We start from the raw sequence: 17,795 nt of genomic DNA, 5'->3' as shown, positions 1-17,795 counted from the left end.
TCAGACCTCAAGCTCCCGCCCAAAATGCTGCAGTGACCAATCAGACCTCAAGCTCCCGCCCAAAATGCTGCAGTAACCAATCAGACCTCAAGCTCCCGCCCAAAATACTGCAGTAACCAATCAGACCTCAAGCTCCCGCCCAAAATACTGCAGTAACCAATCAGACCTCAAGCTCCCGCCCAAAATGCTGCAGTAACCAATCAGACCTCAAGCTCCCGCCCAAAATGCTGCAGTGACCAATCAGACCTCAAGCTCCCGCCCAAAATGCTGCAGTAACCAATCAGACCTCAAGCTCCCGCCCAAAATACTGCAGTAACCAATCAGACCTCAATCTCCCGCCCAAAATACTGCAGTAACCAATCAGACCTCAAGCTCCCGCCCAAAATACTGTTGTAACCAATCAGACCTCAATCTCCCGCCCAAAATACTGCAGTAACCAATCAGACCTCAAGCTCCCGCCCAAAATACTGCAGTAACCAATCAGACCTCAAGCTCCCGCCCAAAATACTGTTGTAACCAATCAGACCTCAATCTCACCTCAATCTCCCGCCCAAAATACTGCAGTAACCAATCAGACCTCAAGCTCCCGCCCAAAATGCTGCAGTAACCAATCAGACCTCAAGCTCCCGCCCAAAATGCTGCAGTGACCAATCAGACCTCAAGCTCCCGCCCAAAATGCTGCAGTAACCAATCAGACCTCAAGCTCCCGCCCAAAATACTGTTGTAACCAATCAGACCTCAATCTCACCTCAATCTCCCGCCCAAAATACTGCAGTAACCAATCAGACCTCAAGCTCCCGCCCAAAATACTGCAGTAACCAATCAGACCTCAAGCTCCCGCCCAAAATACTGTTGTAACCAATCAGACCTCAATCTCCCGCCCAAAATACTGCAGTAACCAATCAGACCTCAAGCTCCCGCCCAAAATGCTGCAGTAACCAATCAGACCTCAAGCTCCCGCCCAAAATACTGCAGTAACCAATCAGACCTCAAGCTCCCGCCCAAAATACTGCAGTAACCAATCAGACCTCAAGCTCCCGCCCAAAATGCTGCAGTAACCAATCAGACCTCAAGCTCCCGCCCAAAATACTGCAGTAACCAATCAGACCTCAAGCTCCCGCCCAAAATGCTGCAGTAACCAATCAGACCTCAAGCTCCCGCCCAAAATACTGCAGTAACCAATCAGACCTCAAGCTCCCGCCCAAAATGCTGCAGTAACCAATCAGACCTCAAGCTCCCGCCCAAAATATTGCAGTAACCAATCAGACCTCAAGCTCCCGCCCAAAATACTGTCATAACCAATCAGACCTCAAGCTCCCGTCCAAAATACTGCAGTAACCAATCAGACCTCAAGCTCCCGCCCAAAATACTGCAGTAACCAATCAGACCTCAATCTCCCGCCCAAAATACTGCAGTAACCAATCAGACCTCAAGCTCCCGCCCAAAATACTGTTGTAACCAATCAGACCTCAAGCTCCCGTCCAAAATACTGTTGTAACCAATCAGACCTCAATCTCCCGCCCAAAATACTGCAGTAACCAATCAGACCTCAAGCTCCCGCCCAAAATACTGCAGTAACCAATCAGACCTCAAGCTCCCGCCCAAAATACTGTTGTAACCAATCAGACCTCAAGCTCCCGCCCAAAATACTGTTATAACCAATCAGACCTCAAGCTCCCGTCCAAAATACTGCAGTAACCAATCAGACCTCAAGCTCCCGCCCAAAATACTGCAGTAACCAATCAGACCTCAAGCTCCCGCCCAAAATACTGTTGTAACCAATCAGACCTCAAGCTCCCGCCCAAAATACTGCAGTAACCAATCAGACCTCAATCTCCCGCCCAAAATACTGCAGTAACCAATCAGACCTCAAGCTCCCGCCCAAAATACTGTTGTAACCAATCAGACCTCAAGCTCCCGCCCAAAATACTGTTGTAACCAATCAGACCTCAATCTCCCGCCCAAAATACTGCAGTAACCAATCAGACCTCAAGCTCCCGCCCAAAATACTGCAGTAACCAATCAGACCTCAAGCTCCCGCCCAAAATACTGCAGTAACAAATCAGACCTCAAGCTCCCGCCCAAAATACTGCAGTAACAAATCAGACCTCAATCTCCCGCCCAAATCAGAAAAATATAATATTTTTGTAGTCACCATCATTAGGGTCGAGTACGTAAACTTTTGAATGGGGTCAGTTTTATAAGTTTAGTAAGTATTTTGTGTTGTGGACTGTATGTAAACACCTGTAATGTGAAAGACCTTATTCAGAGCTTATTCAATGAAAAACAACAAACAAATTTCATGATGCCTTTTATTTTGTTATGAATTATTAACATTTTTATGTACAGGTGTTTGTAAACTGAGGATCACTGTATGGTTGAGATTTGAGCCCAGGATGTATCGACACTAAACAGAAACTATATTACCGGAATAACATCATTCAGTTGTTAAAAGTGTTTTCCAGATCATGCTTTACTCCCGCTGGATCCACTATATCTGATTTAAATTGTCGGAACTATTTGATCTTAACTCAGATTTATAACTTGCTTAGAATTGGCAATTTCTGTCCTCTGTCCTCATTGGCTGTCTTCTGTCCTCTGTCCTCATTGGCTGTCTTCTGTCCTCTGTTCTCATTGGCTGTCTTCTGTCCTCTGTCCTCATTGGCTGTCTTCTGTCCTCTGTTCTCATTGGCTGTCTTCTGTCCTCTGTTCTCATTGGCTGTCTTCTGTCCTCTGTCCTCATTGGCTGTCTTCTGTCTTCTGTCCTCTTTGGCTGTCTTCTGTCCTCTGTCCTCATTGGCTGTCTTCTGTCCTCTGTTCTCATTGGCTGTCTTCTGTCTTCTGTCCTCATTGGCTGTCTTCTGTCCTCTGTCCTCATTGGCTGTCCTCTGTCCTCATTGGCTGTCTTCTGTCCTCTGTCCTCATTGGCTGTCTTCTGTCCTCTGTTCTCATTGGCTGTCTTCTGTCCTCTGTTCTCATTGGCTGTCTTCTGTCCTCTGTTCTCATTGGCTGTCTTCTGTCCTCTGTCCTCATTGGCTGTCTTCTGTCCTCTGTTCTCATTGGCTGTCTTCTGTCCTCTGTTCTCATTGGCTGTCTTCTGTCCTCTGTCCTCATTGGCTGTCTTCTGTCCTCTGTCCTCATTGGCTGTCTTCTGTCCTCTGTTCTCATTGGCTGTCTTCTGTCTTCTGTCCTCATTGGCTGTCTTCTGTCCTCTGTCCTCATTGGCTGTCCTCTGTCCTCTGTCCTCATTGGCTGTCTTCTGTCCTCTGTTCTCATTGGCTGTCTTCTGTCCTCTGTCCTCATTGGCTGTCGTCTGTCTTCTGTCCTCATTGGCTGTCTTCTGTCCTCTGTCCTCATTGGCTGTCTTCTGTCCTCTGTCCTCATTGGCTGTCTTCTGTCTTCTGTCCTCATTGGCTGTCTTCTGTCTTCTGTCCTCATTGGCTGTGTTCTGTCCTCATTGGCTGTCCTCTGTCTTCATTGGCTGTCCTCTGTCTTCATTGGCTGTCCTCTGTCCTCATTGGCTGTCTTCTGTCTTCTTCAGACGGAGGTCCGGGAGCCGGCTCAGAGAGCCAGAAGCAGGCCGAGAACAAATGTAATATTTGCTCCCAGAATTATCCCAGTGAGAGTCAACTTCAGAGACACCTGCGAGAGCATGAGGTCAACGACAAGGCAAGAGACCGCACTTCATCATCACCACCATCACCATCATCATCATCATCATCATCATCATCACACCAGATCTGAGACAGGACCATATCATTCAACACATGTTTCTTGAACAGGCTCATAAAGCCAAGCTGTCTAATAATGGTGTGAATGATCAGTAGCTGGTTCATAACTCAATCAAATGTCAAATGTTAATCAAATGTTCTTCTGGGTTTACACTTTAATAGCAATGGATTTACATTACTTTTATAGTCCTTGATTACAGGGTTTTAAAAAATCTGTCTTTATTCGCAAATAGCAATTTCTACTTGATGAATATTTTAGAACTCAACATAATAACTAGAAAAAAATTCAATTCACTATGAAAAGTGACTTTTAGGTCTATAAATCACACTTTTAAAATGCCCTCATGTACCTGTGCCCTAGAGAGTGCAGTTCTTGTGGGAACGAATAATGAACACGCCAGCGGACATCGTGAAGCTGTTTGAGCTCGTTTTAAAGCTCTTGAATCCTCTCCAGCACTGATTCACACGCTCACATTAGACACTGACTCTCACTTATGATACACCAGTTTCTCTTCATTCTCCACAAGGGAAAAAGCTGTTATGTTTATAAACAGATTACAGATTTTATGAACATTAGACATATACATATGAAGTTTCAGAATGCTTGTGTATGTAAACCTGTCTAATGTTCTCAGCGCATTGTAACAAACAACGAAAAGAGTTTATTAGTCACGCTTTCATTACAGATTTGCTCAAAACTTTTACGATATTTTCTAAATATCGATAAAAAACTATTTCGAAATGACGGCGTTTCCATTTACCAATTTTTTTTCCAGTTATGCGAATAAAACAAAAAATGTTTTCCTCTCGCGATAAGTCATTCCAGACATCATGGCGATGGATGTTGGTATGTTTATAGAACTAGCCATTATTATAACGGAAGGAGACATAGGTGTTATCCAGGCCTTACTGGCCGGGAAAGCCCTTATACTGGGAGCCGCTCGCATGAGGAGTTTCTGCCTGTTTCTCCCTCAGATCTGCTTCAAGATCTTTGATCAATTGTGGCATTTCTTTGTTGTTTAGAATCAAGTATTCCCATGATACTTTTGTCTTTAACGAGTTTAATAGAGATCTCTGCCTCATCTTCTGTGCAAACACTCCGCCCCATCTTTAAAGAACGTTCGTCAGGTGACTGTAAATGCGGAAAAACTGTTTCCACTGCAGGTTTGCGAAATATTCCTTTTTCGAAATTGCCTGAAAAACCACCTCATGCGAGCGTAAATGAGATATATGAGAGTTTTTGCGAAATGTACGTGTTTCCATTGGGCGTATTTTCAATTTCAATGTGCGCAATTTGAAGGGTGATGGAAACGTGGATTTTTGTATTAGTCCTGTTTTGGTAGAAAGACTCAGAATAATAAAGGTTTTATTGGCATTAATGGTTCCATGAAGAACCTTTAACATCCATGGAATCTTTCCATTCCACAAAATATTCTATATAGTGTAAAAAGGTTCTTTAGATTATTAAACACAAAGAAAACAATGGTTCTTTTAAGAACTGATCACTGGAAGGTTCTTTGGGGGAGCAGAAATGGTTCTCCTACTTTGTTTTTCAGAGTGTAATGAATGTGTTTGTCATGAACTGCTGATAACGTGCTGTTCCTCACTTCTCCTGCACGCAGCCGTATCGGTGTGACCAGTGTCCGGTGTCCTTTAATGTGGAGTACAATCTCAACCTTCACAAGTCCACTCACGCCACCAGCGAGGCCAAATGCCCCGTGTGCCACAAGAAGTTCTCCAGAGTGGCCAGTCTGAAGGCTCATGTCATGGTCCACGAGAAAGAAGAGGTCGGTAGCTTCATCTTCCCTCCTGTTCTGTAGCAAATCCTTCCCTCGCGGGGCAAAATGACCCGAAGCCATAAAAGTATACTAAATTATTATTATAATTTTTTTTCATTTTTTATTTTTTAATGCAATTTACCTTTAAATTTCTAGATTTGATCAATAAATAATAAATAAATTGTAATTTAGTAAATTAAGCACATTCCTCACATTCTTTCAACTTAAATTCAAAATAACTCACAATTTCATGCGTAACCCTTTTAATTCAGCTCTACATATCTTACATCGGGTACATCTTTGCAGACCTCTAGTGGAAATAAAATAATATAAGATGATATTTCATGACTCTAGATGGCCTTATATGTCTATATGGAGTAAATGAGCTGTTCCTCTGGGTCCTAAAGTCAGTTTCTCTTCAGCATGCATTCAGATACACATGTAGACATTATACAATAATTTTTTGGTAAAGTTTTAGCATTTTTAGTTTGAGTTTTGAGCATTTTTTATTTGAACTTTGAGCATTTTTAGGTTTTTCTATGTGTACTGAAGCATTTCTCGCAGTCCATTCATTCCTAAGGGGGTCAGATTGACCCGTGATGGAAGGATTTGTTACTAAATTTCAACCACAAAACTCCTCGAATCCATTAAAAAAAAAAAGTGTATTCGTGGTCAACACTCAATTTAACAAAGGGAAGGATGAGGGTTAATTAATTTCACTGGAAGCTTCTTGAGGACCTGAACCTTTGGTTACCTGATCTCTTCTTCATCATCATCATCAGTGGCGTGTGCTCTGTGTCGCCAGAACTTCCTGTGCTCGGAGTGTGGAGACGAGTTTATCCTGCAGAGTCAGCTCTCTGTGCATCTGGAGGAGCACCGGCAGGAGCTCAGCGGGAGCAGCACACACTCCTGCAGGACCTGCGGCCGAGAGTTCCCCACGCACAGCCAGCTCCGCGAGCACCTGAGGAGCCACGCCAAGACCAGGTGTGTGCACAAGACAAAGGTTCCCGCAGCACTTCTGCATGCAGACACAGTTGATGTAGTGTAAAAGGAAAGATTTGTTCAAATGAGTCTGGTGAACATTGGGAAGATGGGAAGTTATGCTAATTTGGAACAACATGAGGATTAGTAAATCATTTTCATTTTTGCACGAACTAAACTTTCAGGGAAACTTTCAGCGAGTCATTTGTGCACGAAAACAAAAGTTAATGGTACTATGAAAACAAGCTGCAAAATGTCTCGTTTTGAACCTCCTCGACCTGTCCTGAGTAGATCAGCACTAGATCCCTGATCACTTCAGCCTGATCTCACCAGACGCAATAAAAGGGTCTTTTCCATTGTCCTAACCTGGAAAAACAACCATAAAAAAATGACAAGGATAATCTCAGATACGGATTATGTGCTTTATTTAATGTTAAAAGCGTCTAATGTGTTTTTGAATATCATTTATAGCTGTAATGAAAGCAACAATGGATAATTCACATCAGATTTTGAAAATAAATTAAACAAGAATGATCAAACTGAGAACAAACAAGTGTATCCATTTGGTTGAGAGTGCAGTGCGCTTACAGAGAGACTCCGCCCACACGCTCCTCTGATTGGCTGAGTTTTGATTTGGTTGAGAGTGCAGTGCGCATACAGAGAGACTCCGCCCACACGCTCCTCTGATTGGCTGAGTTTTGATTTGGTTGCGAGTGCAGTGCGCTTACAGAGAGACTCCGCCCACACGCTCCTCTGATTGGCTGAGTTTTGATTTGGTTGAGAGTGCAGTGCGCTTACAGAGAGACTCCGCCCACACGCTCCTCTGATTGGCTGAGTTTTGATTTGGTTGAGAGTGCAGTGCGCTTAAAGAGAGACTCCGCCCACACGCTCCTCTGATTGGCTGTGTTTTGATTTGGTTGAGAGTGCAGTGCGCTTACAGAGAGACTCCGCCCACAGGCTCCTCTGATTGGCTGAGTTTTGATTTGGTTGAGAGTGCAGTGCGCTTACAGAGAGACTCCGCCCACACGCTCCTCTGATTGGCTGAGTTTTGATTTGGTTGAGAGTGCAGTGCGCTTACAGAGAGACTCCGCCCACACGCTCCTCTGATTGGCTGAGTTTTGATTTGGTTGCGAGTGCAGTGCGCTTACAGAGAGACTCCGCCCACACGCTCCTCTGATTGGCTGAGTTTTGATTTGGTTGAGAGTGCAGTGCGCTTACAGAGAGACTCCGCCCACACGCTCCTCTGATTGGCTGAGTTTTGATTTGGTTGAGAGTGCAGTGCGCTTACAGAGAGACTCCGCCCACACGCTCCTCTGATTGGCTGAGTTTTGATTTGGTTGAGAGTGCAGTGCGCTTACAGAGAGACTCCGCCCACACGCTCCTCTGATTGGCTGAGTTTTGATTTGGTTGCGAGTGCAGTGCGCTTACAGAGAGACTCCGCCCACAGGCTCCTCTGATTGGCTGAGTTTTGATTTGGTTGCGAGTGCAGTGCGCTTACAGAGAGACTCCGCCCACACGCTTCTCTGATTGGCTGAGTTTTGATTTGGTTGCGAGTGCAGTGAATGGTTTGTAAATGGTAACACGTAAAATCTGTGCATCATATCCGAAACAACTGAGAATCACACACACCAATCACAACATCTGCTAGGAAGAGAGCAACATGTGCCCTAAACTCAGCTCAGCTCATGTCCAGGTCACTTCTGCATGTGTGGATGAAGTCAGATGTCCTGTGTGTGCCGCCTCAGCTCTGTTGCTCACTGTCTGATCCTCCATTATCTTCAGGCCGATCCTAACGAGCTCGAGGAACTACAAGAACATCGACCGGAGAGGATTCAAGAACATCTGCCACCACTGCGGGAAGACCTTCAAGAAGCCCAGCCAGCTCGTGCGGCACATACGCATCCACACAGGTGTGTGTGTGTGTGTGTGTGTGTGTGTGTGTGTCTGAGCGTGTGTGTGTGTGAAGCCCAGCCAGCTCGTGCGGCACATACGCATCCACACAGGTGTGTGTGTGTGTGTGTGTGTGTGTGTGTGTGTGTGTGTGTGTGTGTGTGTGTGTGTGTGTGTGTGTGTCTGAGCGTGTGTGTGTGTGTGAAGCCCAGCCAGCTCGTGCGGCACATACGCATCCACACAGGTGTGTGTGTGTGTGTGTGTGTGTGTGTGTGTGTGTGTGTGTGTGTGTGTGTGTGTGTGTGTGTGTGTGTGTGTGTGTCTGAGCGTGTGTGTGTGTGTGAAGCCCAGCCAGCTCGTGTGGCACATACGCATCCACACAGGTGTGTGTGTGTGTGTGTGTGTGTGTGTGTGTGTGTGTGTGTGTGTGTGTGTGTGTGTGTCTGAGCGTGTGTGTGTGTGTGAAGCCCAGCCAGCTCGTGTGGCACATACGCATCCACACAGGTGTGTGTGTGTGTGTGTGTGTGTGTGTGTGTGTGTGTCTGAGCGTGTGTGTGTGTGAAGCCCAGCCAGCTCGTGCGGCACATACGCATCCACACAGGTGTGTGTGTGTGTGTGTGTGTGTGTGTGTGTGTGTGTGTGTGTGTGTGTGTGTGTGTGTGTGTGTGTGTGTGTCTGAGCGTGTGTGTGTGTGTGAAGCCCAGCCAGCTCGTGTGGCACATACGCATCCACACAGGTGTGTGTGTGTGTGTGTGTGTGTGTGTGTGTGTGTGTCTGAGCGTGTGTGTGTGTGAAGCCCAGCCAGCTCGTGCGGCACATACGCATCCACACAGGTGTGTGTGTGTGTGTGTGTGTGTGTGTGTGTGTGTGTGTGTGTGTGTGTGTGTGTGTGTGTGTGTGTGTGTGTGTCTGAGCGTGTGTGTGTGTGTGAAGCCCAGCCAGCTCGTGCGGCACATACGCATCCACACAGGTGTGTGTGTGTGTGTGTGTGTGTGTGTGTGTGTGTGTGTGTGTGTGTGTGTGTGTGTGTGTGTGTGTGTGTGTGTGTCTGAGCGTGTGTGTGTGTGTGAAGCCCAGCCAGCTCGTGTGGCACATACGCATCCACACAGGTGTGTGTGTGTGTGTGTGTGTGTGTGTGTGTGTGTGTGTCTGAGCATGTGTGTGTCTGAGCGTGTGTGTGTCTGAGCGTGTGTGTGTCTGAGCGTGTGTGTGTCTGCATTCTGCTGTGTGTGTGTGTGTGTCTGAGCCTGTGTGTGTGTTCCTGTGCTGCAGGTGAGAGGCCGTATAAGTGTTCTCACTGTGGGAAGGCGTTTAACCAGAAGGTGGTGCTGCAGACACACATGGGTCGGCACACCGGAGAGAAGCCTCACCTGTGTGTGCTGTGTCCCGCATCCTTCTCCCAGAAGGGGAACCTGCACTCACACGTGCAGAGAGTCCACTCTCAGGTAACACTTCTGCATTACCCAGCATTCCTGCAGCCCGTCAGCATGTGTGTGTGGCCCTAAAATTATACTTACGTTTTTTTTGTCCAGAAAGCTTATTTCATTTCATTTTGATAAAAAAAATTCTATGCAAGTTTTTATTATTGTATTTACCTTTAAATTAGTACATTTGATCAATAAATAATAAATAAATAATAATTTAAGCACATTCCTCGCATTCTTTCAACCTCACAATTTCATGCGTAACCCTTTTAATGCAGCTCTAAATATCTTACATCGGGTGTCTCTGCAGACCTCTAGTGGAAATAAAATAATATAAAATAATATAAGATGATATTTCATGACTCTAGATGGCCTTATATCTCTATATGGAGCAAATCAGCTGTTCCTCTGGGTCATAAAGTCAGTTCCCTTCAGCATGCATTCAGATACACATGTAGACATTATAAAATAATTTAATAATTTTGATAAAGGTTTAGCATTTTTAGTTTGAACTTTGAGCATTTTTAGGTTTTTCTATGTGAACTGAAGCATTTCTCGCAGTCCATTCATTCCTAAGGGGGTCAGATTGACCCGTGATGGAAGGATTTGTTACAAAACTCCTCGATTCCATTAAAAATAAAAAAGTTTGTGTATTTGTGGTTCAAGTGCGACAAAACTCCTGTGGTCTTCTTGGACCCCTTTGATCAACACTCAATTTAAATTTTTTTTTTTTAAATGTACATTTTCCCCCAGGTCAAAATGATTTACATTTGCCTATTTATATCATCTCTATCGTATATCGTTTCACACTTATACTTCCCGTTCGATGTGGAAATCGTCTGCTGGCAATGTTTTTAGGAAAGTTAATGGCCAAATAAAATCACTGCAATAATCACAGTGTTGGTTTGTTTTATATTGCCACATCATAATACTATCTGGCTTACCCTTCGCTGGAGTGGGCCTGTTGCTGATGAGATCTGTGTTTCAGACGTCTGGTGCTCAGCTCTTCCGCTGTTTGGACTGTAGCTGCGTCTATAAGAAGCTTGGCAGCCTCAACGCTCACATCAGCAAAATGCACATCTCAGTGATGGAGGTGGAGGAGCCAGCAGCGCAGGTGAGACCAGTCTGAGGTCATCTCCTCCCTAAAGAGGATTCACTGAGTACAGCATCAGCCTTTAGTGTGTAGTGTTGCTGTGTGATCATGAAGAAGCTCCAGTTCTTCTCCTGAAACGCCTCCATTGTAGTCTTGAGATTCTTCCGGGAACGAACACGTCACAATATTCCTCATTATAATAATTCATGCGCAGAATAAAGGGGCGGGGCCTGGTTGAGTTAGTTAGTAGTGTGTTAAACTGGCGGTTATGGTAAGGGGCGGGACATTTCCCAAACACACTCGAAGCGCTCGACCAATCACAACACACTGCTCCACCCGACCAATCAGAGCACAGTGTGCTTTTCAGAAGGAGGGGCTTCATAGAGACAGGAAGTAAACAGAGCGTTACTGACAGACTGGGAAGAGAGGAGCCGCAACAATGGAGAATATGAGGAGAATAATCAACATTACAGCAGGAAAACCTGCTCTAGTAGAGACCAAACACATCACCAAGGCATAGTAGATCCTCTTTAATGGAATATTTTCCATTCAACTCTTTCTCACCTTACTTGAAATTGTATTATATCCCTTCCTAACCCAGGTTTAACTGTAGTGTGAAAAGCGTGTTGATCTCATGTACACCAGCAGCTCACCTGTGAAGTCTGCCTCTGTGTTCCTGTGTTGTCCAGAAGGGGAATGCCAGGGTTGATCAGGGTCCCGAGGGTCCCGAGGGGTCAGAGGGCGTGACTGATGTCATCCAGCAGCTGCTGGAGCTCTCGGACCATGTGACCTCAGACAGCGCTCAGGCTCCTCCCCCTGGACAGGCCATCGGCACGCCCATCAATCAGGACATCCTACAGGTACAACACCTGTCCCAGTGAGAGAGAGAGATGTCATCATAGCAGTGGGCGTTTACATCGAAGTCTTAAAGGAGACACGCCCCCTTAAAGGGATAGTTCACCCAAAAATGAAAATTAGCCCATGATTTACTCTCCCTCAAGCCGTCCTAGGTGTATATGACATTCTTCTTTCAGACGAACACAATCAGAGTTATATTAAAAAAATGTCCTGGCTCTTCCAAGCTTTACAAGGGCAGTGCATGGCTGTATATTTTTTGAAGTCCATAAAAGTGCATCCATCCATGATAAAAGTGCATCTGTCCATCATTCAAGTCAAAGTCAAAGTACCTTTATTTTTGACCACAAGGGAAATTGGATTTGCAGCAAATGCTCCACATAAAACACATAAACATACAACAACACTCACCAACAAAACCAACCAGCAGAGAAGGAATTCACATTTAAGCCCAATGTACATAATGTATAATAAATAAATAAATAAAGTACAGGACACAATCAAGTGCAAAAATGCAACTTGTGCAAGTTAATATAAAGTGCTAAGTGCCATTAAGGTGCCTCACAGCTGACGGAATAAAAGATATATGCATCCTCTTTGTTCTGCAACTAGGAACTCGATAGCGCCGCTCAGAGGGCAAAAGCTCAAACTCTGTTTTAAGGGGATGATCCTGTGAATGAGCTATAACTCTAACTTTCCTCTGGACCTGTTTTATGTATAACTCCCCTGGTTGAGCCTGACTTCTCCTGGAAATCTTACTCGCCACTTTGACCAGGCTACCAAGTCTGTTTTTATTTGTCAGGGAGAGGCTTCCAAACCAAGCAGCTATACAGAAAGATAAAACCGATTCAATAAAAGCACGATAAAACAAAGTCATCATTTCTGAAGAAACATTAAAAGTGTTCATTTTCCTAAGGAAGTACATTCTTTGTTGGATTTTCTTTGAGACAGCGTCAACCAAAGGTTCAAAACACAATCTGTTGTCTAAAATGACTCCAAGATATTTGTATGTCTCCACGAGCTCAATGTCCGTGCCTTTAATAACGGTGACTGTAGGGGGAGGTGGTGTCCTGCGAAAGTCAATGACCATGTCCTTAGTTTTAGATACATTCAGCTGTAAAAAGGAACTATCACACCACTCTACAAAGTCACTAAGGACTGGCCCATGGTCCCGCTCATTCCCTGATAGCAGGCTGACAATAACAGAATCATCAGCAAACTTAAGTATATATCTATCTTGGTACAAACTGCGACACTGGTTTGTGTACAGGATGTACAGGAGAGGAGACAGACAGCAACCTTGGGGGGAACCAGTGGATGTAAAAGTGACTTCAGATAGGGTGCTGTTTGCCCTCACACACTGGGATCTATCTGTTAAAAAAATCCAATAACCAGCCCACCAAATTCAAATCAAGGTTAAAATCGGCAATGAGTCTCTCAGCGAGCAGAAAGGGCTGAATAGTGTTAAAAGCAGAAGTAAAATCAACAAATAAAAGTCTGACATGAGTCTTTGCTCTATCCAGATGACTAAAAATAAAGTGCAGAAGTGTGATCACAGCATCCTCCACGCCCCTGCCAGACCTGTATGCAAACTGCAGTGGATCTAACTGATCTCCAACCTGCAGTAAGACAGCCTCTTTGATCATTTTCTCAAAGCTTTTCATAACCAATGAGGTCAAGGCTACAGGTCTAAAATCATTCAAGGATTTTGGGGAACTGCACTTAGCTATAGGCACAATAATAGAATGTTTCCAACTTCTAGGGACTCTTTTTTGTGATAAAGACAAATTAAAAATGAACTGAAAGATATGACAGAGTTGATCTGCACATGTTCTTAATAATTGCCCACAAATATCATCTGGCCCCGGACTTTTTGATCTGGTGCGCCTGAAAATGTTAGCCACAGTACTACTGTCAACAGTAATTGATGGAGCTGCCTGTGTGATAGCCCTGAAACCTTCCATTTCATCATCAAAATCCAAATTGTTAAATCGAGAATAAAATACATTAAATTTATCAGCCAAATGTTTATCAGATGAAAAACCATCCAGGGCAACTCTGTTAGCTTTATCATTAGACCCAATCAATGTTTTCATACCATTCCAGGTTTTCTTTAAATTATTACTTCTCAAATCTGCCTCAATTTTTTCCTTATACCTTAATTTAGCTTTTTTAATTTCAGCCCTGATCTCTTTTCTCACAGCCCTCTCTGCATACACATCACCTTCATTAAAAACAGTTTTTCGTTTGATTAGCAACTCTTTAATGTCCTTAGAGATCCACTGTTTGTTGTTTGGATACACCTTGACTTCCCTGCTCGGGAGAACAGAGTCTTTGCAAAAAGAGATGTAACTGCAGACAACGTCAGTAAGTTCATCAATATCAGAACAGGAGTCCTGAAACACTGTCCAATCTGTGCACTCAAAGCAGCCTTGTAGCGCTGAAGAGCTGTCCTCCGACCAAACCTTCACCTGTTTCCTAACAGGTTTCTCCCTCCTCAACACCGAGGTGTAGGCGGGTAAGAGGTGGACAGAGTTATGGTCAGAGGCACCCAGCGCTGGCCCCGCCTTGGACGTATATGCGCCTTTAATGGAGCCGTAGCACAGGTCAAGAGTTTTATTACGACGTGTGGGGCATTTTACATACTGATAAAAGCTGTTCAGTGTTTTCTTTAAATTACAATGGTTAAAATCGCCGAGAATAAAATTAGGAGCAGCAGGGGAGATAGACTGAAGTTTGTTTACGGATTTAAAAACAATGTCCGCGGCGGACTTGGCGTCAGCTTTGGGGTGGATATAAGCCACAGTCACAAAAATCTGGGGAAACTCTCTGGGGAGATAGTACGGCCGTAGTGACACAGACAACAGTTCAATGTCAGGGTGACAAATCCGCTCTCTCACAGTAAAATTGCTACACCATCTGCGATTTATGTACAGACAGACCCCACCGCCCAGCATTTTATGTGTCACCTCACTGTCCCGATCCAGGCGCAGAGGGGCTCCAAAGCCGCTGATCTCCAGTGCCGCGTCCAAATCCGACTCAGTGAGCCAAGTCTCTGTGAAAGCCATAAGACACGCATCCCTGTAATCCCGCAGATGCAAAACATTTGCCCGTAATTCCTCAGTCTTATTCCTGAGGGACCGCACATTAGCCAGTATGACTGAAGGCAAGGGGATGCGATTCCTGCTCAATAGCTTCCTGGTTCGCTGTTTCACACCACCCCTTTTCCCCCGCTTCCTGGTTTGGCCTTGTTTTGTAAAGTTAATGTTTCTACCAATAAGTAATTCCAGAGGCAGATTCCCAGCCAGTGAATTGATGTTGAAGTCTGTCACGGCAGGATAGCACCATTGTAATCCCAGTAGGAATTCGCGGGTGTATCGGAATGTGTGCTGCTGGTCGCTCCAAACGAAGTTTAAAACGGTCACTATAAATAGGGCGTAAAAAGTGACTTCCATCCCTCAGATATTCAGCAATGTTCAGACAACATTAAACAGCACACCACAAAGGCGAATTAAATCCCTAAAAGACGTTTAAAACACAATAACACAGACACGAGCTAAAGCTGCTTGTCGCCACAGAACAGCGCCACCCACTCGAGAAGAGAATCATAAAAGTGCATCTGTCCATCATAAAAGTGCATCTGTCCATCATAAAAGTGCATCTATCATCATAAAAGTGCATCTATCCGTCATAAAAGTGCATCTATCATCATAAAAGAGCATCTGTCCATCATAAAAGTGCATCTATCCATCATAAAAGTGCATCTGTCCGTCATAAAAGTGCATCTATCATCATAAAAGTGCATCTATCATCATAAAAGTGCATCTATCATCATAAAAGTGCATCTATCATCATAAAAGTGCATCTGTCCATCATAAAAGTGCATCTATCCATCATAAAAGTGCATCTATCATCATAAAAGTGCATCTATCCATGATAAAAGTGCATCAATCCATCATAAAAGTGCATCTGTCCGTCATAAAAGTGCATCTGTCCATCATAAAAGTGCATCTGTCCATCATAAAAGTGCATCTATCATCATAAAAGTGCATCTATCCATCATAAAAGTGCATCTATCATCATAAAAGTGCATCTGTCCGTCATAAAAGTGCATCTGTCCATCATAAAAGTGCATCTATCCATCATAAAAGTGCATCAATCCATCATAAAAGTGCATCTGTCCGTCATAAAAGTGCATCTGTCCATCATAAAAGAGCATCTGTCCATGACAATCACTTTTATGATGAATAGATGCACTTGTATGGACTTCAAAACAGAAACAGCCATTCACTGCCATTATAAAGCTTGGAAGAGCCAGGACATTTTTAATATAACTCTGATTGTGTTCGTCTGAAAGGAGAATGTCTTCAACAAGGGCTAAACTTAGGGTAGAAAAGTTCCTCAGGAAATATTATTAAGTGATTTAGAAATGCAGTTCATGAGGCTTTGTGGTGTTTTCCCAGCAAGCTCTGGAGAACAGTGGACTGACTGAGATCCCAGTTCATCCGGACGCTCCCAGCGGATCAGAGAAGCTCCAGATGGACACGCTCACACCAACCTCAGCTGGAGATGGGCCCGCGCCCTCCAGAATACTCATGACTGACACCGTCCTCAAGAAGGAGAAGAGAAGCATCATCAAAAAGCCTCCGCAGATGCTCGGTATGCTTGTCATGTGATGAAGTCATGTGATGATCAGTTCCTGGAGTCATGTGATGATCAGTTTCTGAAGTCTTGTTTCTGGAGTCATGTGATGATCAGTAAGTGTGGTCTTGTTCTCAGGCACCATCCGGCAGGAGAACGGGGTTCGGTGGCACGGATGTCCGTACTGCTCTAAAGAGTTCAAGAAGCCCAGCGATCTGGTGCGCCACATCCGCATCCACACACACGAGAAGCCCTACAAGTGCAAGCAGTGCTTCCGGGCCTTCGCCGTCAAGAGCACGCTGACCGCTCACATGAAGATCCACAGCGGGGTCAAGGCCTTCGAGTGCCCCTACTGCATGAAGTGCTTCTCCACGTCGGGGAGCATGAAGGTCCATCAGCGCCTGCACACCGGTGAGAACACACACACACTGACTGACACACACTCTGACTGACACACACACTGACTCACTGACACACACACTCACTGACACACACACTGACTGACACACACTCTGACTGACACACACACTGACTGACACACACACTGACTCACTGACACACACATGAAGGTCCATCAGCGCCTGCACACCGGTGAGAACACACACTCTGACTGACACACACTCTGACTGACACACACACTGACTGACACACACACTGACTGACACACACACTGACTCACTGACACACACACTCACTGACACACACACTGACTGACACACACACTGACTGACACACACACTCACTGACACACACTCTGACTGACACACACACTGACTCACTGACACACACACTCACTGACACACACACTGACTGACACACACACTGACTCACTGACACACACATGAAGGTCCATCAGCGCCTGCACACCGGTGAGAACACACACTCTGACTGACACACACACTGACTGACACACACACTGACTCACTGACACACACATGAAGGTTCATCAGCGCCTGCACACCGGTGAGAACACACACACTGACTGACACACACACTGACTCACTGACACACACACTCACTGACACACACACTGACTGACACACACACTCACTGACACACACTCTGACTGACACACACACTGACTCACTGACACACACACTGACTGACACACACACTGACTGACACACACACACTCACTGACACACACATGAAGGTCCATCAGCGTCTGCACACCAGTGAGAACACACACACTGACTGACACACACACTGACTGACACACACACTGACTCACTGACACACACACTCACTGACACACACATGAAGGTCCATCAGCGTCTGCACACCGGTGAGAACACACACACTGACTGACACACACACTGACTCACTGACACACACACTCACTGACACACACATGAAGGTCCATCAGCGTCTGCACACCGGTGAGAACACACACTCTGACTGA

The 17,795-nt window shown here is 45.0% G+C and overlaps 1 protein-coding gene across 4 annotated transcripts in view; it reads left to right on the top strand.

The window, feature by feature from the left end:
- Nucleotides 1-17,795, top strand: part of znf236 (zinc finger protein 236) — a 91,568-nt gene that overhangs the window by 5,725 nt on the left and 68,048 nt on the right. The window contains exons 2-10 of one of the 4 annotated variants that reach the window (XM_079895064.1): nt 3,542-3,669; nt 5,354-5,518; nt 6,315-6,493; nt 8,273-8,400; nt 9,653-9,825; nt 10,793-10,918; nt 11,587-11,757; nt 16,216-16,411; nt 16,532-16,804. In XM_079895064.1, the coding sequence (XP_079751190.1) occupies nt 3,542-3,669; nt 5,354-5,518; nt 6,315-6,493; nt 8,273-8,400; nt 9,653-9,825; nt 10,793-10,918; nt 11,587-11,757; nt 16,216-16,411; nt 16,532-16,804 (1,539 nt within the window). Of the gene's footprint in view, nt 1-3,541; nt 3,670-5,353; nt 5,519-6,314; nt 6,494-8,272; nt 8,401-8,747; nt 8,764-9,172; nt 9,351-9,454; nt 9,490-9,652; nt 9,826-10,792; nt 10,919-11,586; nt 11,758-16,215; nt 16,412-16,531; nt 16,805-17,795 lie in introns of those variants that run through there. The other 3 variants (XM_079895066.1, XM_079895065.1, XM_079895067.1) reach the window with 3 other exon arrangements.

Source organism: Squalius cephalus (assembly GCF_949319135.1).
Source record: "Squalius cephalus genome assembly, chromosome: 15".
Taxonomy (NCBI): domain Eukaryota; kingdom Metazoa; phylum Chordata; class Actinopteri; order Cypriniformes; family Leuciscidae; genus Squalius; species Squalius cephalus.
This window is presented reverse-complemented; position numbering and strand designations above follow the sequence as displayed.